Below are 25,533 nucleotides of genomic sequence, written 5' to 3' on the forward strand. Positions count from 1 at the left end.
GACGCTGCAAGGCCCACAAACCCCAGAGGGCAAGGAGGCAGGAAAAAAAATATGAAGCTGCCAACCATACCCTGCTACTGCGCTGGGAGTTTCCTACTCTGAGAAAGCCTGGGGTAGGGTGAAGAAAGGGGCAATGGCAAGGAAAGGAAGTTATCAATTGGATAAGAGTTTAGAGTTTTGGTAATAACCTTGGCTGCACTTTTTAATACCTGATAAGAGGGCTACTTATGTATTACCTGAAAGAACCTGGGGAGGCTCTGTGACATGACAGTTCACCCCAGGGTAGGAGGAAGAGGCCATGGAAAAAGCTTAAAGGAAGTAGTTATGAGAAAGAGGAGAGTCACCTCCGGCTTATTTAATCAGCAGGTTACACATAAATGGATTTTCAATTTTCAGAGAGTTGAAACACAATATCAGATATTTAGTACAAAGATACAGAATCCTGGCAAAATTTCCTTTGGTTTAGAAGGGGTCTTGAGGTTTGCAGCCTCATAGCGTCATTAATTAAAGACCTAATTAATACTTCTTGAAGATGTACGGAGGTGTCAGATATGAGAAGGTGCCAGGAAGTCAGGAGATGTCTGTACATGCAGCATCTGAGCCACCTGCCTAAAATACATGGGGTTTGAAACCACATAGACATTCCTAGCCCACATTCCTGGGTAGGCAGTCATGTGGAGGGGTACTGCAGCTGATCAGGAGCTGGATTTCTGAGAGACACTCTGAGGTTCGTGGCCATGAGGATACTCCAGGCATTGGGAAGGGTTGGAGGGACAAAACCACACTAGCACAGTTTGAGGATTTCCAGGACACTCACTGCTGTTCGCTGTCCGTAAAGTGCAGGTCCACCTTGAGCTGAAAATCAACTTCACTTAGTGTCTCTTCCACCTACAAGAGAAACAAAGTTCAAGGGATTTCAGAAGTCCAGTCTGGTCCAAATGAAAACTGTAGCTGGTCTATTTCCCGAAGTTTAGAAAAAGAATCTCCCCACAATTAATGCCATCTGTGCTTAAAGCAGATTTTCCATGCATGTTCTATGGAATTCTGGTTGAAGAGGATATCTGTGAGTACTACAAGGAAAACAGAAGGAAAAGATTTATGGAGTCCAATTGGGGAAAAGGCCAATTTTCAAAATACGTTAAACAAGTTTTCTATATTGCAGGACTTTGGAGAAACTTATTCCTTAAACAGATTTGATCTGGAATCCTCTAAGCAGAAATTCTCACAGCAGCTGCTTCGGGAAGAGTGGAACAGTGAACCTGCCTAGAGGGATGGGATAATGTGGGAGGTGATGTTATCTCTGCCCTTGCATGGCGGGTGCTATTCCAGGTTCACAGAGGAGGAAGCTGACGCTCAGGAAAGTGAAGTCACTTCCCAAGGTGGCTCAGCTTCAAAAGAAAGTAGATCCTTCATTATTGTCTTGAGAGCCATTACATTTAACCATTTATGCTTTAAGACACTTTGGCATTTCACGTCCTATTGATGGCTGCTTCCATTCTTAGCTTTCAAAATAAACTGTTTGCGTTAATTAGCAAAGGAATCTATTTGTTCTACCTGATAGCTTCTCAAACACATCTCAAAGATGGTACCCCTTGTTCTGCACCCAGCAACACACACACACTAAACACCATAAACCCCAACCTCCAGGGGAATTGTTTGCTAGATTCCAGATCTCCTCATCGCCACTCCTGCTCAGTGGGAAACCCCAGTTAAGTCCTGTGACAGGACTTGGTCTCCTCCCGACTCCCAGCCTGGACAGACCCCTTCTCCTCTGTAACCCACAAAACTCTGTTTCTTTTTTCTATGTTAGCATTCGCCGCTTCCTATAAAATTGTTTCAGATTTATAACCCAGAAGCCCAGAAGCCAACTAGTATCTGCAGACACTTTTTGTTTAGTCCTCGTAGTATTTTGCAAAACGTTTCGAACAAGTTGCAAACATTTAAAAATCAGGCAATTTCACATTTCTAGTGCAGGTTTCCAGCTTCTGTAAAAACAATCCCTGGATCTGGCTGTGCTGGGCTGGCATTTTGAAGCTTCATTTGGATCAGACTACAGCATTTGCTGACAATACCCATGTGGCCTGTGGCTAACATCCCTGGCCATTTATCCCAAGCTCCAGGAATAGTACCTGCCACATAGAAAGTATTAATGTATCTTGAGGAATAAATAAAGCTCTTCTCCACCCCCACCTTTTTCAGGTTTTGTTTATTTGCAAGAATGCCCCCATCCTGCAGGGATGGAAATCTCTTACCCAAAGACCTCTTTGGAACCACGTTCCTGGTTAAGCATAACTCAGGCAGAGACATATGGATGAAATTTTTCTTCAGGTCCCCAGTGTTTCAAAATTTGTTGTGTAAAAATTTAAAAAAGCATTTAAAAGTTAACATTTTGCTGAATCCAAGTGCTGTGAATAACTTCCTCTCCTAGATTTGTTTTGCATAATCACAAACCTCACTTTGTACACACAACCAAAGCAGCACAGCCTCTTGCCACCAGTCCCTGGGAAGTGAGACTGACAGAGTAAACCCTCCTAACCACCTTCTGAGCGTGTATTTGCCTGGCTAAGGAAAATTCACTGTAAACTCAAGTTTTAAACTTGCTGCAATTGCTTTGGAACTAGGAGAGAAATGCTGGGCCAGGATGAGCTGTGGCTAGATTGAGCCTGGCTATGACTTCACCAATGCCTCAATAAATCTTTAATTGCAAGATGCTCCAGAAGGAAGACACTGGCTTTTCTAATCATTCATTTCATCCTTGGCTCTTGCTTACTTGCCCCTCCCCCAGACACACATGCACACGTGCCCTTCCATTGCCCTATCTTATCTTGGTTAAAGGCACCATCTCCTATCAAGGGTCATATTTTAGCACTAGGAAGCAGTTTTGTGTAGTAGCAGAAACAATAACAGAAGGTAATGTTGACACAGGAGTTACTATATAGCAGACACTGAGCTAACACTGTTCATATACTATTTTATCTAATGTGGATAAAACCATGAATTAAGAAATAGTTTCCTCATTTTCAAATGAGGAAATTGAGGGTCAGTGTGGTAAAGTTACTTTCCCAAGCTCAACTAGTTGAGTCCTATAGCTCAGATTCAGTCAAGGATTCCTCCACTTCTTCAGCCTTTTCCCATGGTCTAATCTGTGACGTAGGTTGAACATTCTCTCGCTAATTGGTTTCAATTTTACTTATAATTATGACTCTCATATCTTCTCCTTTAACTTCTCTCCCGAGTTCCATCACAGCTGATGGGAAGAAGGCAGCTTTGGAAGGCAAGCTATGTGAGTGCGAGGCTTGGCTCTACAACTTAGTATCTGTGCAACCTCTCTAAGCTTGTTTTCTCATCTGAATGAGGGCAAAATAATTAAACTTACGCCTTAGATAGCACTGCTATCATGTGACTAAATAGAAAATGCACATAAAGGGCCTAACACAGCATGTGAACAAAGACCATTCTCAACAAGTCTAAGTTATTGTTGTTATTTCCAACGTACTATGGGCCAAGCCACCTACAGGACCCCTTCCTCCACCAACGCCACATAGCAGCCCTACACACTGGTCACAGACACAGGTTTTGTGGTCAGACTGCCTGGGTTCGAATCTCAGCTCCACAACTTCCTAGTTGTGCGACTTTGGACAAATTACTTAACTTCTCTAAATCTCTGTATCCCCACCTGTAAAACAGAAATAAGACATATCACAGTACTATTGTGATGATTCAATGAGACCTTCCAAGCAAAGGCCTCAGCACAATGCCTACCACACAAAATACACCTAATAAATATAAGATGCTATTAGTGTTAAGATAATGAGATTGTTACTATAACTCAACGTCAATTTCTATCACTCCTCAACAGAAACATTTCTTATCCCAACCATCCTGGACTACCAATGGCATCTCCAAGCCCCTTTCATGCCCAGATCTTAGAAGTTTAACCATTTAACTTTTTTGACTACAGGATGTGCTCCATCCCCTATGCTTTACCTGAACCCAGTTCTATGGGCTGCCCTTGGCTGTAATGCAGCCCACTCTTTCCATCCATCTCCACCGTTGCTACCTCAGCCATGGGGCTCACCTGCATTCACATAGACTATGGCAGCTACTTCTGAGCCCTGGGCCCCATTTTCCAAATTTATGCCCAACTGACCTTTCTAAATGCTAGTTCTCCTCCTCCCAACTCCTGAAGGAGCCTCCTGCCTTCAGAACAACGTAAACATACAGCCTTAGCAGGGGCTCGGTGGCTCCCCATGTTGTGTCCTCAACTTCCTTTCTAGCCTTGCATGTGTGCCACCTCCTATCCCACTGAAAACAATGCTTTCTTCCCAAATCTGCCTTCTACTTTCTTCCTTTTCAACATCCTTGCTATCTTTTGTCTCAAAATATCTTAACTGCCTCTGTTGGAAATCTCACCCATTTCTACTTATCAAAACTCTCAATCAACTCACTCTCCCCACCATCAAAAACAAAACAAAAAGCCCTCTGCCTGACTCACTAGGTCTGGGATGGGCTCAAGAATCTGCATTTTGAACAAGTACTGCCCGAGGGCTGTGATGTGGTACACTAAGGAATCACACTTTGAGAAATGCTTTTCCTTTCTAAACCTATAAAAATGTAACCTTGTTCACAAAGAGTTTTTGATCTAATCTGTTCCTCTTCCTCCTCAGAGCATGAAGCATTGTGTTGTTAATAACTGTATCTTCCTTGCTGTGGCTGCTGGGAAGCTCAGCACTTCATGTGTGGGCCACCATCAGCGCGCATCAAGCACTGTTTCTGCGTTGTAATCTGTTACATTTATCCTAAGCTTTTTTTTTTTTTCTTTTTGTGATGTTTTTCCTCTACTCTGGTTCATTCTATTGCTATTTTTTTCCTTTTATTATTCTACGTATCTTGTCAGCCTTCCCAAATTTTCTGTGGGATTAACAGAGTGTATATAAGTGAAGTACCCATCCTTTCTGCACACTCCCTTACTCTTTGCAGCCATCATTAAAACATCCCATGTATGCCTTGAGCTGCGATGAGTTCTGTCCACGGTCACTTGCACTTATATGTGTCCTCGCTATGTGGACTGAATCTTCTTCATGTCTGCATTTCCCATAGCAGATGGAGCAGTATGCTTGCTGTGTAAGCCTTGTACAAATGCTTGTTGTGCACAGTGATGGCTGTGGGCATGCATGAAGACAAACTCTGACTACCTGGCCATAAGCAGTGTTCTGGTTTTCATAAGAAAACAAACATCCACTGGAACAGAGCTTAATGTATCCATTCCAAATATACAATTTTATGAACATATCCAATTAACTTTAGTTCTCACTGATTTGGACATAATAATTAACTATAAGATTGTTTTCTGCTGTATGGGTTACCCCCAACACAATAATAAATTATTAGCTTGTAGAGATAGGTGATTTGGCACACAGAAGAAAACAATATGCACTGTCAAACGGACTCCCTGTTCAACCTCAGAACTAAGGCTTGTTACAACCTCACATGAGCTAAACTTGGGTGTTGGCAAACATTAAACTTGACAGGCTTTATAAACATTTAGGGGCAGGAGCAAGACACTGATGGAATTAAGATGAAAAATTGACCCAATGCCTGAATAAAGCCCAAACCCAGCCTCCACTCACAACCACTCTGCCCAGGAAGGTCTTTGAGATCAACATGCCAAAGGACAATGGCCCATGAGAAACAAAGTGACATCCCCTTACTAGAATTTGGGGAAGCTGGGCTTACACACGCAGCCTAACTTGGAGTTCCTTAACACTCAAAACAATCTCACGGTATCTTTTCCTAAACTGGGTCCAGGAAGGAAGTAGGCAATACACTCAAAGTGAGGACTCTAAGTGCAGTTCATTAAAGGGATGATTTACAAAGGTGTGAGGAGGATTTACAACAGTGACAGATGATGGCTCAGTTCCTCAGTGTTGGTAACTGTAGGACTTCCTTAGCACCCTCAGTCTGAAGAGTCAGGCAGAGGGAACGGTTATCAGAACCGAGGAGTGAGCTGCGTGGAGTGAACTCCTGACCTGAGCTGAGGCCTTTAGGAGAAGGACACAGCCTAGGGTGTGCTGGTAAATGTTTAACAACCGGCTCTCTGAAGAAAAATTTAAAAACCCTGATTTGTAGATTGCTGATTTCCATGGTATATATATATATGTCCATCACAATTGATTTCAAGCTACCAATGTGAAGTCACCAAATATGTAGTTAGAAAGAGATGTGTACCTCTGACTCCCAAAAGCTAGTGTAAGCAGGCCCTAGCACACTCTGTGACCCAGCAGGGAAGGAGGCTGGGGAGTAAATACTCTGGCCCATTCTCCTCCTTTCCTCCAGTCACCTAAAGGACCTCTCAGAGGCTGAACCCAAATGGAAACCAAAAGGCAAGGATACTGAGTAGTGCATGCAGTCAGCATCCAGTGTCAAAGCAGATGGGGAAGGTAGAGAGGGGAGATGGACGAGAAGTCAAAAGACAGCCAGCACAGCTCATAGGAGTTCACTTTGGTCTTTTTAGTTTGGATTACAGATAAAGTAGCCATAGTCACTGTGAAGTTCTCAGGAAGACAAGGATCAGGTTACCCAAAGGCTAAGAGCACACACTGAGGATATTCATTTTTGTTTGAAAGAAGGGGTTACAAAGGCCTTAAAAAGGATTCCAAATCCAATTTTTTCACTCACCAACTAAGTCATCCACCTGTTATTCGTTGAGCATCTCAAGTGTAGTCCTATGTCAGGTACTGGGGATGCAGAGAAAGACGGGAGACACTGACCCTGAGAACTTTGTAGACTGGTAGGAGGAGGCAAAACTCCAAAATAAAACTTGTGCCGTTCCAGCTTTCTGAAAAAATCAAGGGCTTCCCACTACCCAAGAATAAGCTCTACACGCCTTCCCATGGCCTACAGTGCTCTGTAAGTCTGGCTCCACCTACCTCTCCAACTTCATCTCTTGCTCCCTGTCCCTCACTGCAAAAGTCATCTCAGCCTTTTCCTCATCACTGCCTGACTCCTCCTCAGCATTTAGGTCTCAGCTCAACGTCAGCTTCTCAGGGAGGCCTTTGCAGTCTGTCACTTGTCCTCCAGGGAATAATCTCCATATTGTGTGAGATTGTGTTGAAGCTGGCATCTTGGCAATCTTATTATCTGAGTATTCATCAGGAGGCAGCAGTAAGTCTTGTAGAAGGGGCCTGCCAGGAGCTCTCTTCCACTTTGAGTCCAGTTGTAGCGTCACAGGACCTCCAACAGGGGTGCTTTATGAATGTACCTCATAGCAGAGTGAGTTGAGCATGGAGCAGTGGGAAGGCTCAGTGGCAGAATATATATGATTGATTTATTGGATTACACTGTGATGCATTGATCTACACTCAAATATAAGACCCAAGACATCAGGGATATTTTCTTGTTCACTCTTTTATCTTTAGCCCATAGTAGGTGCTTAGTGGGTGCTCAATAAATCTTCCATGGATGGATGGATTGATGAATGAATAACGTGTCAGCTTTTCACTTCTAGCCACTGGTCACTACCAGGGAACCTGGTGACTACCTGGACTACAAAAGATATGCACAAAAAGCCACAGGCACAAGAGGGGGAAGAAATTAGATGCCCAGTAGGAGTCGTTATGCACACCACATGGGGAATGCGACTCAGGACCTGCTTCTAATTAATCTTTTCTAAGTAGGAATATGCTTCCACAATATTAAAGGTATCCTAGCAGGAAATAATCAGCTGGAATGTGGCAATAGAAATTTGAGGCAGGACTAGGGGAGTGAGAGTAATGCTTTAGACTTCAGATATTCTTTTGAAATATGTTAATCTGATGAATAGGGAATTTTCAATCTAGTTTCCAGCAAAGAGAATGAGGCCTTCAAGGCCTTTGGGCTTTTACTCATGCTGTTCCACTGTATGGGATGCCCTTCCTCAATCTCTTTGTCCAATGAACTCTTAGCACATACATATCAAAGCCAGTTCCTTGGTGGAACCATTTTTGAGCACCAGCTTTGTCCTCCCACAGTGCTCCTCTCTCCATTCTTGCTGCCCTTTCTTCATTCCAACATGCACCTTCATGGTGCATATCATACCCCAGGCTGCTGGTTTATATATCTCTTTTCCTGATAAATTATCCATCCCTTGAGGTCAGAGGTCCTGCTGCCTTCTTAAGATTTATCCCTCATCCAAGGGCCCAATATAGAGCCTTGCACAAAGCAGATGCTCAGTAGACATCTGCTGACTGACTCACTGACAGAAAGGCTGAATAGATGAACAAAAGGGCAACTGAAGAGTGCAAAATAGAGTCGGTAAGTTATTCCATGGGAACTTCTTGAAACACGGAATGAGCAAATATGTGAATGGAAGAATGAGTTCAAAAATGAGCAAATAAATAAGTGCATGAATGCTCTAAAATCATGAATCCCTCTCTCTCAGATTTCAAAACAAATCTTTAGTTTCTACTTCACTTACCACTACTTACCTATCAATGGGTGCAAATGGGACAAGCAGGGGATGCAGCTTGTGGCTGGTGGTAAATCCCAGGACTTACCCTTTCACCATCTAAGAGCAAATGAGCTCGGAAGATCACAGCATCATTTATGGGCACCTCTTCGTTCCTGTATAAGATCTGAAAGATCCGGCTGTGTACAGTGCTCTCATGGACACAGGCTGAATGCAGGCTGCTGCTGTCTGCAAAACAAGAACCAGTAAGAGCCCATGAACTTCAGTACTGCCCTGTACCTGCAACTTCCTCAGGTGTCTGTGCAGCTTAAGGAAAGAAATGGCCCCAAACTGCATTCCAATGTCCAAAGACTCAAATCACAGACAAATGAGATCCTGCCATATACAGACTTCTGTTCAGTGAATTGGGGTGGCATCTCAGAATAACCTTGTTCAATCCCTTACAAGCCATACGATCTTGGTTAAATCAATTCCCGTGCTGTGGCAGTGGGCAGTGCTGCTTGGCTAGAAATTGGTGTCTGCTAAAGTCCTTAGCTGTTCACATGTCCCCTCCTCTGTGAAGCCTTCCATAATCCCCCTTCCCTGGAAACAGTCACGAGAAGAGATAAAGACAGAAGCTGCCCTTCTTCTACAAGGACTTCCTAGCACCCACAGAATCTCTCTCCCTGAATGCGCATCACATACAATATGAGGAACACTCTGTCTTGAGTTTTAGGTAAATGCGCTAATTCTATTTGTACTAGATATCAAGTACATTGTTTAAGAAACTTGTTCTCCTCTGTGTTCTCCAATGCATTCTAAACATACTTTAATCCTTAAATACTGTTTCAAAGTTAAGTAGAACTTCAGAAAGACAAAGGCTTAAAGGACCTTACTGAAGCCAGTGACCAGGGTTATTATGGATGGCAAATGGGTGAATTCCTCCAAATGACTTAACACATAAACTGCACAGTTGGAATAATATAGAAATATTCTAAAATAAATAATGCTAATACTTATATAAGGCAAAGATTACCTACTCATAATAATGACCAACTATGTGGTAATTTACAGTTTCCAAGGTGCTTTTCAGATGTGTTATTTTCCTTAATCCTCATAGAAAATTGCTAGGGTAAGTTTCACTACAGATGAAGAGACCAAGGTTGAAAGAAGAAGAGCTAGATGTCTCGGTATTTTCTGTATGAGGAGGCATTGTGTGGATTCATCTCCATTGAACAACCAAGAAAAGAAGTCTCAGATGAATGAATACAATGCACCCCTTTCCTAGAAAAGATAGCTACTCTATAAAGCATTACTGAAAGAACGAAATAGCATGCAAAGGGAGTCATGAAAATAACAAGAAAAGTCAGTCCAACCAGCAAAGAAAAAACTGCTCAAGTGCCTTGTGCACTGTCCCCAGATGGCTTAAAGAGTTCTTGGAAACAGGGACAAAGGGTCACTGTCACCCACAATGCACAGTGATACCTAAGCAAACTGCTACCTTGTAGCTTCAGAAGTAGGGAACAAAAGAATGTGAAATCTTAGGTCATTTCCAAGGCTGCTCAGATGTGCCTGCTCTAATTTGCACTTCGTCATGAAGGAAATAAAATTACTGGCCTGATGCAGCCCTCTATAGAACTCTTGGATTCAAATTGATGTGCCTTTTAAGTAGAAGTGATCCTCATGTGCAAATTCTTTTCTGTTTTTATTCGCTGCACCAGCCTTTTCTCTATCACTGTCAAGGTCTGGTTGATCTATAAGCCAGACTGACAACATGAAAGAGGATGGATGGGGTAAACACTCTGAAGGTCAGAGCAACACCGAGCCGTCTAGTACCAGGAGGGACAGCCAGCAAAACAGTTCAATCACTTGCCTTCTTGGGCAAGTGACATCACCCCTTGTAACACTAGCTTTCCATGTGAAAAATGAGCATATCCACACTGACCTCCTATGATTGGTATAGACATAAAGAGGATAAAATAAATCAAGATCCTAAGACCAGGCATGTACTGGGCATGCAGTACTCCATAGGATGACTTTTTAATTGTGTTTACAGGAAGGTCTGAGCATTTTTTGTTGAATACGTTTATGCTGGCCATATTAATATGGGAGATTAAATTCATCTGATTTTGAGCAGATTGGCAAACTAGATCACAGAACTCAGCAGTATTTACAGAAGATCATCAAATCCCGAGGTGCTCCATTAAACCCAGGATGAGGCATTTCTTATGTCCCGTAGGACTTTCTGTGTCATTGTCTCATCACTATTAAGGAGGTAATAAAACAGGTGTCTTCTTACAAGAGAAGGCTCACTGATCATGAGACACCCTCTGGGACAATGGGCATCACTGAGACAGTGCCTGCCTGCTTTGTTCCCATTGGGATTCCACCTTCTTCAATAACCACAATCCACACTTGGACATCCTGTCCATTTTCCTTGCTCCTTCTTGCTGGCAGTCTGAGGAGATGCTATTTTCTTCTTCTGGGCAAGGCCACTTCCTGAAGTTTCTAGTACTTGTTCTCATGCTCATTCTGCATGGCCTTCCTTGGCAGACAGAGGGCACTCATTCACATCTCATGCAGCTCACCCTCCCTTTACGCTCAGGCACTGGGCACCCAGAGATGGGAAAGTACATACTCTCTCCACCCTTAAAGATCTTGTTCCTAATTTGGAATGCTGCCCTTTCCTAACCTTGGCATAAAAAGCCACTTTTCTCTTTAGAATATTTGTATTTATTATTTAGCAACCAGATTTCTACTCAAGTGGTCCAATCAGAAGGTAAAAACTAGAGTCTTCCCAAATGTCTGTGTTCTTCTTTGTATGTCAGGAGTGGTACCATGCATAAGTATCTGAAAGGAGAGTTGGAACTATGAGGGGAAACAAGACTGATGGAAAGGAAGAAGGAGGAGGAAGAGAAGGGAAGAGAAAGGAATAAGAGAGGACGGGAAAAGAGAAAAGAGAACAAGGCTGAGGAGGAAAAGGAACTCTTCAATGGCTCCCATTGCCCAAAGGGTACATCAAACAACTTGATCTGGAATTTCAGGCCAGAAGGCGAGCATGAAATACTTCTTGTTCTGCTGTTTCTTTTCCCAAAAAATGAGTGATATCAACACTTTGCTTATCTATGTACCTCTAAGTGTTCACAACTCAAACAACGACCTTTCCTTTGCTGAGAGTCCCCAGCAGCTCCAGAGGGATTTGTAAGCATGGATCAGCAGAAAGTATAGGTGCTGTTCATCTGATGTGGACCCTCTGCTCCAGAGTCCAACTTACAGCACTCTCATGGACCTTTCTTTGTGGACTGAACCCTACTCCCACTCTAAGAACATGGCTATGGCTCTGCCCGCACATAGGAGCTCCTGAGAGAATTGGGTTTGTGCTAAACAGTCAAAACTCTCAGGGACTCCCTCCAACCCTCCAGGCCTGAGGACAGCTAGGTGAGGCCTGGGCTGTTTGAAAAAGAAGATTCTGAGAAGCTATCCCCGAATGTCTTCAAACCCAGGCCACAATCATATGGAAGAATCCTCCAAACATATTAGAGCTCATGAAGTGGAAAAGCTAAGTTAGATTATGAGCAACTCAAGGTCAGGACCTTGGCTTTCTAATAGTTTAGAACAGGACCTCCTTCAGTAAGGCAAAGGTAAGTTCTAGACTTGCCCCACCACTTTCTCACTGTGTGGCCTTGGGTAGGCCATTAAGTCCAAGCTTAGATGAGGCAAGAATCATGCCCTGCCCAATTTACATAATGAACTTAAGGTTCAGATGAGATGAGGAGTAAAGAAGTGTGTGTTTAACTGTAAAATTCTCAAAACTCAAGCAGATTTCCTGGTAAGATGAAGATGATAATGACAATAATTCTTTACACTAGATAATTTTCTGGCTATTTCTAGGAACAGGAAGAACAGAGAGTCACCTTGAAGCCATGCTTTATTATTTTTCCTAACCATTTCAAAGAATAGGCAGAATTGAAAGCCACCTTGAAACAGATGTTCACTGTTTTTCCAGAGAATAACCAGAATGATTTCCTGTAACACATAAGAGTTCTCTGGCTGGTAGGGCCAGTGAACACTCATTGCTAGGGTAGAGAGGTATAAACATGACCTTCTGTGATTCAATTAAGGCTGATACTTTCCCCAGAGAGCCTATCACAAATGGAACAGTAAGCATAGAGAGAGCAGGAACTCCGGGGAGCAAAGGGACCAAGGTCTTGATGATTTTCTCTGGAGTTTGGAAGTTGAGGAGACCTGTTGGACTAGGCTAGACTTTTTCTGACCTAGGAGGTATTAACATATTAACATTAACTATGGGGATCAGGCAAGGATAACCTGTTCCAGGAATAAAAGTACCTTGAGGAAAGCTGGAGCCAAGGATGATGAATAGTTGCTCACAACTGCCCAAATGTTCATGAGTGGAAGACTGATTTGGTTACATTCTGAACTGGAAAGTTTTGTGGACCCATCTAACCTGGCCTAAAGGTTGTGCTTTGAAGATCAATGGCTGAGTATGTGAATGCCATCTAAAAGGTAATAAGCTGGGGTCCAGAGGTGTGGACCCCTAAGGCTTGTGCAGCTGCCTGGACCAGCAAGTTCAGCATTGAGATTACAGGCTTCTCAGAACTCTGGAGAACCACCATCAACAGAGCACCTGTTGAGAAGCCCGAGCAGCAAGGGACTGATCAGACCCAGTTCTCTCCTAATCTGGAATTCAGAAAAGAACCTCATTTCGTTGTGTAAGCCCAGAGTTTCCTGGACAATATGAGATGGGGGAAGTGTGTTGGCGTTTCTACTAACAGAGCACTCAGATACACAAGTGCCTTTGTGAAATGTCTGAAGCGATATGAATGTACTTGTACCTTCAATTTTTGAAGCGCATCGCCTTGGTGACACATCAATAAAGGGCTGTATTTTGGGGCTGGCCCCGTGGCCGAGTGGTTAAGTTCGCGCGCTCCGCTGCAGGCGGCCCAGTGTTTCCTTAGTTCGAATCCTGGGCGCGGACATGGCACTGCTCATCAGACCACGCTGAGGCAGCGTCCCACATGCCACAACTAGAAGAACCCACAATGAAGAATACACAACTATGTACCGGGGGCTTTGGGGAGAAAAAGGAAAAAATAAAATCTTTAAAAAAAATAAATAAATAAATAAAGGGCTGTATTTTACTTGTCATTTTTACTGCCATTTGAACAAATATCAAACATTTTTCTTGCTTTCTACTTAAAGTGCCCTACTGTACATAGAATATTGAGTATTTTTCTTTAATGCACATGGATGTGAGTTTATGACTTGCCCTTAATCCCAGATTAATATGTTTCTGTGATTTTTGCTAGAAGATATATTCATTTATTCATTAATTTTTTTAATCACCTGCCATGCATCAGGTCCTGGGCAAAACACTGCAATTCAGCAATGAGCCATCATATGGTTCCTTGTGGGGTGTATCTGTCTCACACATCTGTCCATGGAGTAAGGGATGTGTAGCTCCTTTGTCATTCATCTCCTTGTCTAAATGAATTTCTTATCTCTCCAAATATGTTGCATTATTTGCAATGTCTTATATGTCCTACTTCAATAATTTTAATTGAGGTGGCAAATTAGGTACAACAAACTGGGTTTGTGTGTAGATATTGTTATTTATTAACTATTTGATTTGGAAAAGTCACTTCTCTGTAGCAAATACTAAATACAAAACTGTTTCGCTCATTGCAAATTGCTCTACAGAAGCCAGCCTGGGATTGTTTGGTCTGAGTTCCAAGTACTTTATATTCCTTATCTTTGCATAACCTTGGGTATGAGAGTCTTCATTTTACTCATGAGGAAACTCAGGATCATAGAAGTTAAGTTACTTCCTCAGTGTCAAATATAGTAGATGGTAGAATGGTGACTCCAAATCTTGTGCTTTTTTCATTCTTTCCTCCCTCAGTTTGTTTATTCAGCCATTCATTATTTAACTAAACCACCACCCAGGCAATATGTTAGACATAATGCTAACATAATGCTAGTCATTGGTCATGAAATGACACTGACAAGGAGTATTCTTCAATACTTAGTCCAATATTTCCCAACTTCATTCTCTCCTCACTGCACTCACATGGCGCCATCACTTCTGCTTTACAGAATAAGAATTAAAGTTCTAGAATGATGGAATAGCAGGCTTTTCATATTACAGTCACTCAAATATGCATTGAATCAATCAATTAATTCATTATTAATGAGTGCATGGAGTAAGGGGGATGATTTGTGGAAGGTTCCCAAGGTTAGTGGTAGTTCCAGCACGACATCTGACTCCTTGCCTACTCCACAAGAAAACTCAAGTTACAAAGCAGATACTGCCCTGGCAGAAATTCATATTTACAGAAACTAAACCAAAGAACTCAGGAAAAAAACACCATTTAACCTACTGGAAATGAACAAGGGCTGCTGCTGCAATTTAGCAGTAAGCATTCTCCCATCAACACCAAGTGGGCTTAATTACTTAATTATAAACCATTGTGACCAACCTATTAGAATGAGCCCAGTAAGGCCAGCACTTGATAACACTTTATTAGCCAATAATGTGTATTTCTGTATAATCTCAAAAGTAAAAGGCCAGCACGTCGCCTCTAACATACTCCAGTCGCTCAACAGTTCACCCGCTGGGCTTCCATTGGATTGGTCCTAGCCACCGAGTAGTCCCAGGTGTTTCAATTTGCATTTCAAGTACAGAGTCCAGTACACAGCCTTGTACCTCATGCTTTTGTAAAGACAAGAAGTGGACCTGAGTTAAAAGATGTGGATTTGCTCTGGGCTCTGCCATTTGTACACCATGTACCTGTGAACAAGGAACTTATCTGATCTAAGCCTCAGTCTCCTTGCCTGTGAAGTGGGGATGGGAGAGAGGACTTCTTCAAGGCTGGAAGGGTTGAACTAGATGACCTATGAAAGTGCCACGTACAGGGTCTGACATTTAACAGGTGCTCAGAGAAACTGCAGTCAATACACTGCTAGATGGACAGGAGTGTGTAGCTCAGGTGACTATTAAAAATTATCCACAACTCGGGGCTGGCCCCGTGGCCGAGTGGTTAAGTTCGCGCGCTCCGCTGCAGGCGGCCCAGTGTTTCGTTGGTTCGAATCCTGGGCGCGGACATGGCACTGCTCATCAAACCACGCTGAGGCAGCGTCCCACATACCACAACTAGAAGAACCCACAACGAAGAATATACAACTATGTACCGGGGGCTTTGGGGAGAAAAAGGAAAAAAATAAAATCTTAAAAAAAAAAAAAAATTATCCACAACAGAATTCTACCAGCTCCTAGTAGAACTCTCAGGGCAAGCAGAGAGGGAATTCTCAGTTGTCCTTTGACCCTGGGAAGAGAGCAGGTCTGGACTAGTGTAATGGGCATTGTTTGGAAGGACAGAGCATAAAGAATCTCCTTGCTTACTAGCTGGGAGAATTTGGGTGAGATTCAACTCTCCCAGCCTTAGTTCTTTCACAGGCAAACACGAAAATAACAACATGACTCCACGGGGTAGCAGATGACTCCTTATTCTCCACCCTGCCTGCAAATGGAAAGTATCCAAGCTCATGATATCCTGCCTCATTGATTCTCCTTCTTAATTCCTCGAGATGGCACCTCCTGTGCCTCCTGCCTCTCTGTGCTGTAGACCTCCAGGTCTTGGGCTCAGGTCTTTTCTCCTTAATAAGCTTTGCTCTCTCCCTAGGGAATCTTAGCCAATTCCTTAGCCAGGCACTTATAAGCTGAGAACTCTCAAATGTATGACTCTAGCGTCATCTCTCTCCTGAGCAGGCATGATCCCATATCCACTTGACATTGCCCCTTAGAGGTCAAACACACACCATAAACTTACATATCCAAGATAGAACCTTTGATTGTATTTCCCAAATGTGTTCCTGTGCAATCTCTTATCCATACTAGTAAAATACTTCCTAATCATCTTTGATTCCTCTTCCCCCACCCCTTATCCAGTCATCAGCAAATCCTATGGACTCACATTCAAAATATGGTTCTGATTCATCTAATCCTTTCTATGTCATTGTATGATTTTCTCTCAACATTGAGTATTGGAAACTTTATTTTCTCCTTCTACTATTACCACTCTTTAGTCTATTAATATAAAATATAAACCAGACTTCATCATCCCCCATGGGGCTTAGAATAAAATATAAATTCTTTACTATGGTTTAATTGGCCCTAAATGATCAACTTGGAAGCTGCAGTCAAGGAGAGGGCTGAACACAGAGCTGGCGCTTTGCATAGTGTCCAGGCCAGGCAAATATTTATAGAATGCATGACTGATCAAAGCCCCAAGTGATCCGATCACAGAGAATTTGGCAGCCGTGTTTAACAAACATTGTGGAAGTGAACTAAATCTCGGCTCAAGCAGCTAGCTGGCTCTGCTGTCCACTATGTCCTCATGATGACCTGGCATCCACACCCATCCAGATTCCCTTTCAAATAGCCGACACTACGAATGCCTGAGATGCACCACATGGGGTTTTCTGACAAGGGTGTAACCAAGGCTCCAACTTCTAATCCCAAAACACTTTCTGTTAGTAAGTCATTAGGAGACACAGTAAATGGGAAGCAAAGAGCCCTGTTTATGTGATTCAGACTTGCCTCAGCCATCTGCCTCAGCCATATGCTTCCCCAAAAGAACTAAGTATAGCCACAATTTTGGCTAATCAAATATTTTAAGAGCTGCAGCGTCCCCACCCAATCATGGTCCCCAGTTTGTTCCAAGAAGCACAGAGCTATTATCCAGCCCACGGTGACCTTGGCGTTAATGGGAGATCACAGAATGTAGGGAGCAGTTATGATTTGATACCAAAATAGCAGGGAGCCCCCAGAGTCACTAGACCAGGTGATCGCTTGGCCTTTGTCTTTCACAGACATGGAAGTCCCTTTGGAGGACCAGCGCCACTGCCCGGGGCAAAGCTAAGACTGACTAGTCCAGAAAGAGATGGGCAGCCTCAGCCTCCAGCTCCTTCCAAGGGTCAACTCTCCCCTTCCCCCTCCCCAAGCTATGAATGAGTGGAGGTATCTCCAGTCACAGGACATTCTCACCTTGACTCTCTCCTCCTATGCCTCACCTTTTCTCTATTGAACTCCTCTGTCCTGTCCATTAGAGCACAAACCTACAGTCAGGAGATGGGGCAGGATATTCCAAATTTGTTGGCAGATGCACCAACCAATAAGAATGCATGTCAGGAACAGTGATGGGCCGGGTCCTACAGGCCATTTGCTGTGCCAGGCAGAAATCTTTTATTCATGGATTGTAGTGAATGTGAGAGTCTGGAGTAGGGGAGCAGGCTAACTGGCCAGTGGAGGGGAGGCTTGGAAAGTTCAGGGCAGTAGCTACTATACAACTGCTCACACCAGATGCATTGGCTGAATGTTGCTCCTGGTTAAAATGAAGATGGCATTGCCATATCATGTGCAGGTCAGACTAGTCATCCTTACTGAGACCTGTGCTACTGGTCAGGTTTCCTCTTCTCAGCTTCACATGCTTTCATCTCACTCCTTCTCCCTCTAAACTCCAGTGGCAGCCCAGAGTGACCTGCGCTCTTGTCCTCCAGGACATGGATAGTCTTGCAGCTGACATTTTTTCCTTCCTTTCATCAGTGCCTTTGCCTTCTGCTGCATATCTGTACCAAATGCCACAGATGCACAGTCCATCTGTGCATGAACTTGGGAATTACTCCAGGGCCAGCTTTCCTCTCTCCAACTCAAACCTCCTCTATCACTTGATGGCTCCAGGTTCTCCTAGTTGATATGCATGCCTTAGAGTCCCAAAACAATTGATGACCTCAAATTTAATGAGTCACCCTGACTCAGACCTGGCCCTGGCTATCCCAGTAATTGACCTTCAACTCCACACACAGCAAATGCAAGACAGAAGGGCATCTACTACATGCCCTGACCAAACCTTGTGATATTTCATCTTATCTTCTACATTTGCCACCTTAGCTCCAGCCTAAGATTGGACCAGTCTCAGACACAGCTGGAGCATATGGCAACCATCCACTTATGTAGCACTGACACTTTGGGGAGTAGGATCCTGAGGGATTGATGCAGGATCTGATCTCGTCCCATCTTTCTGGCCTATTTCAAACACTCTCCCTTTCAACAAGCTTTCTTTGACTATTGCAGCTTTGAGTGAATGTTCTCACCTCTGGATGTTATACATTTACTCCTTAACACCACTCAGCATTCAGAAGATGCTATCACCTATCCACTGCACCTCCCCTCATCTACACACTCACATCCCATTCATGAAAAATATTGTGAATTCTAGGGCCTGTCCAGGATCTGTAGACTCAATATGGTCCCTGCTCTTGAAGAAGCCCCATTACCATTCTCTTCCATTGAATAAATGTTATGATTTCCTCAATAGTACCATCTGTTGAATCTCGTACTTCTAACCCATAGTAAGTGATCAATAAGTGTTGAGTCAATTACACTGACATGGCAAGATGGAGTGAGCAGTGTCAGAGAGCTTCTTTAGGCCACTGGGATATAGGGGGAGCACTGAGACACTTGGGTTAGTGTCCTGATTTTTCCCTATTACAAAGACATGAAGTTCTTTAAATCCCTTTGTTTTCTGTAAAATAGAGCCACAATCCCTAATTACAGAGTTGTCATGAGTGTCAAATCAGACAATGGAAATGAATGTCTATGATTCGCTGTAAATGAACACAATGGTTCAATGCCCGAATTAATTTATTAACTATTTTTTGTCAAGGAGTATTGACCCATCATGGCTTCTGCCATGCCAAATACAAGTTTCTTTCCAATTAAATTTGGTTGTTTATTGATAATTTTCAGTGATGCTAGCACAGCACTTGCTCAAAGTGGGTAATCTGTAAATATTTTTCGAATATTCTTTTTCCTCTGACATTTTTTTCCCATTAAGCTTCCTTCTTTCCATCCATCAAGACTCTGTTCATTTTGTCCCTTTTTCATAAATTCTCTCAATGCCCCAGGCAGGGATAATTGCTCCCTCCTCTGTCCCCAGAACAGTTCTCACCAGCTTGCTTAGAACCCCTGTCATTCAGTTATAGTCTATATGTCTTTGTGTGACTAGATCCAAGGTTCCTCCAAGCTTGGAGAATGTATCACTCACCAATGTGTTTTTGCCTTCTAGCAAGGTGCCTGGCATAGGAGGCACAAAATTAATATTTTTTAATGAGTCAATAGCCTCATCCTCATCTCAAAATCCTGCCTATCCATCAGTGACCTGTCAAATCTCCCCTCTTCATGAAGACTTTTCCATTTAGTGAAGTTACAAGCAGCACAGGCACTGAAATCAGGTTCTGTATCCAAGTTCTGACTTTATTCACTTGCAAATTACTTAACTTTTTAAGCCTAATCTTCATATGTAAACTAGCCATGAGAACCTCTTTTTCTGAAGGGTCATTTTGAAGGTTAGATAATACAATGACTATCGTGATTATTTTTATTAAAAATGCACATCTACTCCCATTTTATTTTTTATCTTTACACCTTTGTTGTGTCCCATACAGTCCACCTTCTATTTTATTCATCTTGGAACCACCTTATCGCTACCTACATATTCTCCCTCTCCTCCATCACTCTACAAGCTACATGAGGGCATAGACAATAGGACAGTCATTTGGGTCTCTTCTCTGTGACCTAGATGAGTATTCTGAATAAACTAGATGCTCAATAAGAGTTTGGAAAAATAAGAAGTGGAGTGTTAGCCTGGGGACTGTGATTATCCCCAAAGGAAGACTGAGTCCTCACTAGGAAAGGCAACTTTTCTTTTTCCATTCCTGAGACCCCATCCTATGTCTGAGAGCCCACACATCCAATGTGGGGACTGACAGCTAAAAGAAAATCACATAGCTCTATAAACCCATTTCACACATAGGAACTAGGAGTCTCAGGGAGATGGAGAATCCAGCCCAAAGGCAGAACCAGCAGTAGAATCCAGAATTCCACTGCCCTTCCTGCTGCCCCACACTGCCCTTTTGTGCTCACTGGGACAGTGAAGGACTGTATATTTCAATGCTTTTATGTCTGAGCAAATTCTATAACCAACATCTGAAAGTCGCAGCAGCACCTGCCTGAATGTCAGCCAATCTTAGCCAGTTGGCTCCAAAACCAATGCATGCCTAGGCCTCTGTCCTCAGAATCAATTATTGCAGCTTTAGATTCAATTACCAGATGGCCTGTTCTCCCAGGCTCATTTTGCTTCACATCTCCACCTTGGCGCAGAGGCAGTCATGTAAGCTTGCTGTTTATGCACCATGGCCACTATCAGCCAGCCAGTGTAAGTTGTTAGGGTTGGGAGGTCGGGGGCAGCTCACTTCCTGGACATCCCAGTAGAGTCAGCCCTACTCAATGCTGGGCTATCATAGCACATTGCTCTACATTCCTCTTGATCACCCATCATCTTGTAATTGTTTATTTATATGTTTGTATGAGTTTCTTAGGTTTAGTCCTGCTATAGTTCATCTCAGCCTCCATAGGACTTGGTACTGGCCTGAGAAAAGGCAAACTTTTCACTACTGGCGTGTTTCGATTATTTTATCTTATTTAATTTACATATTCAACTTCTTCTCCTAAATTAGGTCCTTCCCAATCGCCTTTAAATGTAGTCAACTTTCTCTCACTAGAAGTAAAATACAGGAGCTAGCCCTGTAGTGTAGTGGTTGGGCTTGGTGCACTCTGCTTCAGCGGCCCAAGTTCACAGGTTTAGATTCTGGGCGCGGACCTATACCTCTCATCAACCATGCTGTGATGGGAACCCACATATAAAGTGAAGGAAGATTAGCACAGATGTTAGCTCACAGCTAGTCTTCCTCAGACAAAAGTAATAAAATTCATACAGAACCCAAAACTCACAGCTCCTCCACCTACTACTCTCTCTCTCCTTGCCTCAGCAATGAAACTCCCCCAAAGAATGTCTCTACTGGCTTTCTCCATTTCTTCATCGTCCTACTCACCCTTAAACCCCCAAAAGTCTGGTTTCTGGCCCATTATCACCACCAAAAGAGCTCCTATCAAGGTAATTAATGCCATATATATTGCTAAGAAATCAAGAAAAGTTTTAGTGCACATTGTGCTTGAATTCTCAGCAGTGTTCTGCAATGTTGGTCAACCCTTCCACCTTGAAACATGCTCTTCTCTTGGTCTCTCTAAAATAGTTTCACTTGCTTTACTCCAGACTTTTCCTTGTTTTCTTATCAGAGTAACCTCTCTGAAAGTTAGCATGCCTGCACCCACAGTGTCACTCCCTATCTCCCATACAGGAGTTGTTGATTTTATTTCATACACATATTCCCGTTGGAGGCATATTGATTGTCTTCTCTTCCAACTAGAATGTAAACCCTACCAGAGCAATAAATTTGCCTGTTTTGTGAATTCTCCAAGTCCCGTACATAAAATGGAATGTAGTACATAGCCACTCAAAGAAATTTATGTCTCTAACCCAGACTTTTCCTCTGAGTTCAAGACCTGTACTTTTGATTGACTACTTGAGATCTTCTGCTCATAGTTTTGAAGGAACTACACATTTAACACATTTAAAAGTAAATTCTCCATATCTCCACTAGGAAAAAAAGCTAAAAAGCTGTTTTTTCTTCCAACATTCCTTATTTTAGGGAATGGTTCTATGATCCTGCCTCTCGTGTGAGCCAGGAATCTGAGAATCACCCCTGATACACCTTCTCCCTCACCTTCTGAGTGTAATCTCTCATCAAGTGCTCTCACCCCTCCCCATCTCAACCACCTGTCCACTCTCCTGGCCTCTCACCTACACAGCTCCATGGCATCCACTCTGCTCAAACTGCCTTTTGTTCCATCTCTCTCTCCACAATATTTCCAAAGAAGAATCTTTTCAATATGCAAATAGAATCAAGCTGCTCCTCTGCTCAAAACCCTTCAGTATCTTTCCATTCCTCATAGGATAAAGGAAAAACACATTTTTTTCCCTAATATAGTCCTCAAAGCCAATTTTCCCTCCCAACATCTCTATCTTTGTCTTATTCCAGGCTTTCTTGCTCACTGTTCTCCAGCTACACTGCATGTCCCTCCTGGTCACCACATCACCTTTGTCCATGCTGTGCTTTCTGCCTGGTGCTTCCCCCTTCCCTCGGACCAAGCTGACTTCTGCTCACCCTTCAGCTCTCAGGCATCTCTTTCCACAGAAAATGTCCTCCAATTTCACTAACATGGTCAAAACCTTGGTTACAGGCTCTCATAATGCAATGCATCTCTCTGAACATTGTGATATTAGTTGGTGTAAAAATGACTTTGTGTGATTATTTGAATAACAACTGCCTCTTAGATTAGCCTAAGTTCTCTGCAAAACCTAGGTTCTTTTTGCTCAAACAGACCTAAGGCACTGTATAGCACCTAGATACTTGATAGGTATCTATTGAAGGTGAAATTAAATATATATATGTATATATATATTATTAGTTTTGAAAGTATAAAGCCATTAACCCATTGACCTTTTTAACTTCTTAAAAAATCATTTCCTTCTCACTTGACCATTACAAAGAAAAAAAACCATAAAAGTCTAGAGAAGTCAAGTTATCTACTGGATGAAACAAAAATTAATAAGCAAATTGCAGCAATGATTCAGAAACACCCACCTCCTTGACTCTACTCATTTACAAACTCTCTGAGATTCAGTTTCCTTCTTTGAAAATAGGAAGACAGATGCTTTTCTCCAAAGACTGTTATGAGGATTTATAAAATAATGTTTACAAAATACTTAGCACAGTGCCTGGTATATTCTGTTGCACAATCAATAGAAATTTATTAGTGTCATTGCTACCAATCTATGAAAATATGGGTCAGTCCTTGGCACATATTTTAGAAGGCTGAAGCAAAATACATTTACTTCGAGGAAGATAAACAAGAACATTCATTTTCAGGAGTCATGACTTTTCTTGTGCTTTAAACTTCAACGATATCGACCTGAAGTGCTCTAAACCAAAGCAATCAATACTGGAGAACCTGTGCTCAGGTGAAGCTTTCAAGCAGGATTTAGGTGAAAGGGAAAGGCCTTTAAACGAAGTCTGGAAGTGATGTGAAATCCTTATCATTTATCTGCTCATCCTTTCATCCGCCCATCAATCCACTGACTCAACAGTAAGCCCTGACTGACAAAGGCATGATAGCAGTTGCTCTATGGCAACAAGAAAGAGTTTCTGTCCTCAGAGGGCTTAGACTACAGTAAAAAAAAAAAAAAAAAAAAAATCAAATAATCACGCAGTTATAATGTCATAAATGCTACAAAAATAAAAACTGAAGAAAATACAGCACACTTAATTTGGGGTGGGGGAGCATTTGTCTAAAGATGAAAACAAGCATTTTATGGATTATTAAAATTGAAGTTTGACAGAGACCACACAGACCCTGCAAACCAATGAGAAAGACCAGACTCAAAAGGAGAGCTCCAGAAGGGAGAGGTTGAGAAACACAGATCTCGACCCCTCAGTTAGACTAGGGGAGTAACATAGCATCATGTAGAGAGAAGACAGAATTTTGGAGAGAGCAGATATAGAGATGTTTGGAGAAAGCTACTGCTCTAAAGTCATTCTCTATTTACACCACTTCCAATGGAGGAGAGAAAAGGGGTGTCATTTCCTTTCATCCATGCCTTGAAGATCTACTCAAAGAGCTTGATATAGATCCCCACAGTCTGGGGACCAGAGGAATGGTGCATGTTTCACTCTCAGAAAGTTAAAGGCACACCAGGCAGCAGGAAAGAGGCCAATGTACTGGAATAAGCTTAGACATTCAGGATTTGTTGAGGCAAAGGAGATATTATTTCTGGACTGGAGGTGAGACCCGTGGGGAAGAGAGCTAGGCTGGTGCCATTTTTAAGGCGTGGGAGGACAAGAAGATTCCATCAGGGAAAGTGTATGTGGATAAAACACGTCCAATTAGGAGATAGAGATGCAGGGCAGGCTGAGTCAGCAGGGAGGTGCTGGGACATGGCTAATACAGGCCCCTGGAGGTTGCATCACAATAGCAGCTTGGAGCAATGGCTCAAATGCAAAATGGCAGTGAAGTGAAACAGACCAGATATGAATCCTGACCTCCCTCCCCCAACTTACCTCCCTGAGCCTCAGTTTCTCCCGCTACACATGAGAATAACGTTAGTTACAATCTCAATGTTGTATGAGTAGGAAAGTCCATCTTAAACAAACTGATAGGCAAAGTTTGGATACATTAGACTTCAAAGGTCAAATTTTCTTTGCAACAAAAATTACCTATAAACAAAGTTAAAGGACAAGCTATAGCCTAGGAGAAGATAATTTCTACATCAAAGAATTGCTCTCAGAGATGTGTTTGGCAGGAGGTAGGAAACAAAATTATATCACTAAGGAGCAAATTATCCAGAGAAAAAGCAACAGTAGTAAAAGGGACATTCATAAAATGGGAAATAAAAATAGACAATAAACACATGAAAAGATGGTCAACCTCCTTAGGAATTAGGGAAATGCAAACTAAGACAAGATACTGGGTTTTACCTTTCTAGATTTGTGTGGGCAAATAATCTTATAGAGTGCCGGTGGAAGTTTAAACTGGCACTCTGAAATGCATTTTGGCAGACAGTTTTCAAAAATTCAAATCTGCACACCCTGTGATTGACTTAGCAGTGGGGCTTCTTGTTATCTGCCCTAGGGAAGCTCTTCACACATTTGCACGGGGAGGCATGCTCAGGAATGTTTACTGAGTTATCCTCATTTACAGAAGCCCCTCGAACAGGAGCGTGCTGGCCCATGTTTAACAACTGACTTTCCAAATAGACCTGGTTTGTAGTGTTTGCTGATTTCCTGGCTTCAACAGTCCCACCCAGGGCCAGTTTTAAGGTACCAATGTGAAGTCACTAAACCTGGGAAGAAATGAGTGCAATCAGCTCTCACAAGCTGTGGCAAGCCGACTGCAGCACACCACTGTCCCAATAGTATATATGAACAGATTTTGTTAAAGTAAGAACAAAAAATCATCATATTACCTATTGGTGAGTGGAGCATGAAAAGAAATGCAGGGAATATATATCAATAAGTTAGCAATGGTTTCTTTGGGGAGGGGTGGGGTTTTGGATGTGGATAGGAGTCAAAAG

General features: G+C 42.6%; 1 protein-coding gene across 2 annotated transcripts in view; it reads right to left on the minus strand.

Moving 5' to 3' along the window:
- FAM135B (family with sequence similarity 135 member B) overlaps window positions 1–25,533 on the minus strand; it is a 282,611-nt gene that overhangs the window by 88,279 nt on the left and 168,799 nt on the right. For both annotated transcript variants that reach the window (XR_011493402.1, XM_044781144.2), the window contains exons 4-5: window positions 8,535–8,674; window positions 818–888 (exon numbers count right to left, since the gene is read on the minus strand). Coding sequence is in view for 1 of the 2 variants with exons in the window: in XM_044781144.2 (XP_044637079.2) it covers window positions 818–888; window positions 8,535–8,674 (211 nt within the window). In the remaining variant the exon portion in view is untranslated. The remainder of the gene's footprint in view (window positions 1–817; window positions 889–8,534; window positions 8,675–25,533) is intronic.

The sequence above is a fragment of the Equus asinus genome, chromosome 12 (genome assembly GCF_041296235.1).
Source record: "Equus asinus isolate D_3611 breed Donkey chromosome 12, EquAss-T2T_v2, whole genome shotgun sequence".
NCBI lineage: Eukaryota > Metazoa > Chordata > Mammalia > Perissodactyla > Equidae > Equus > Equus asinus.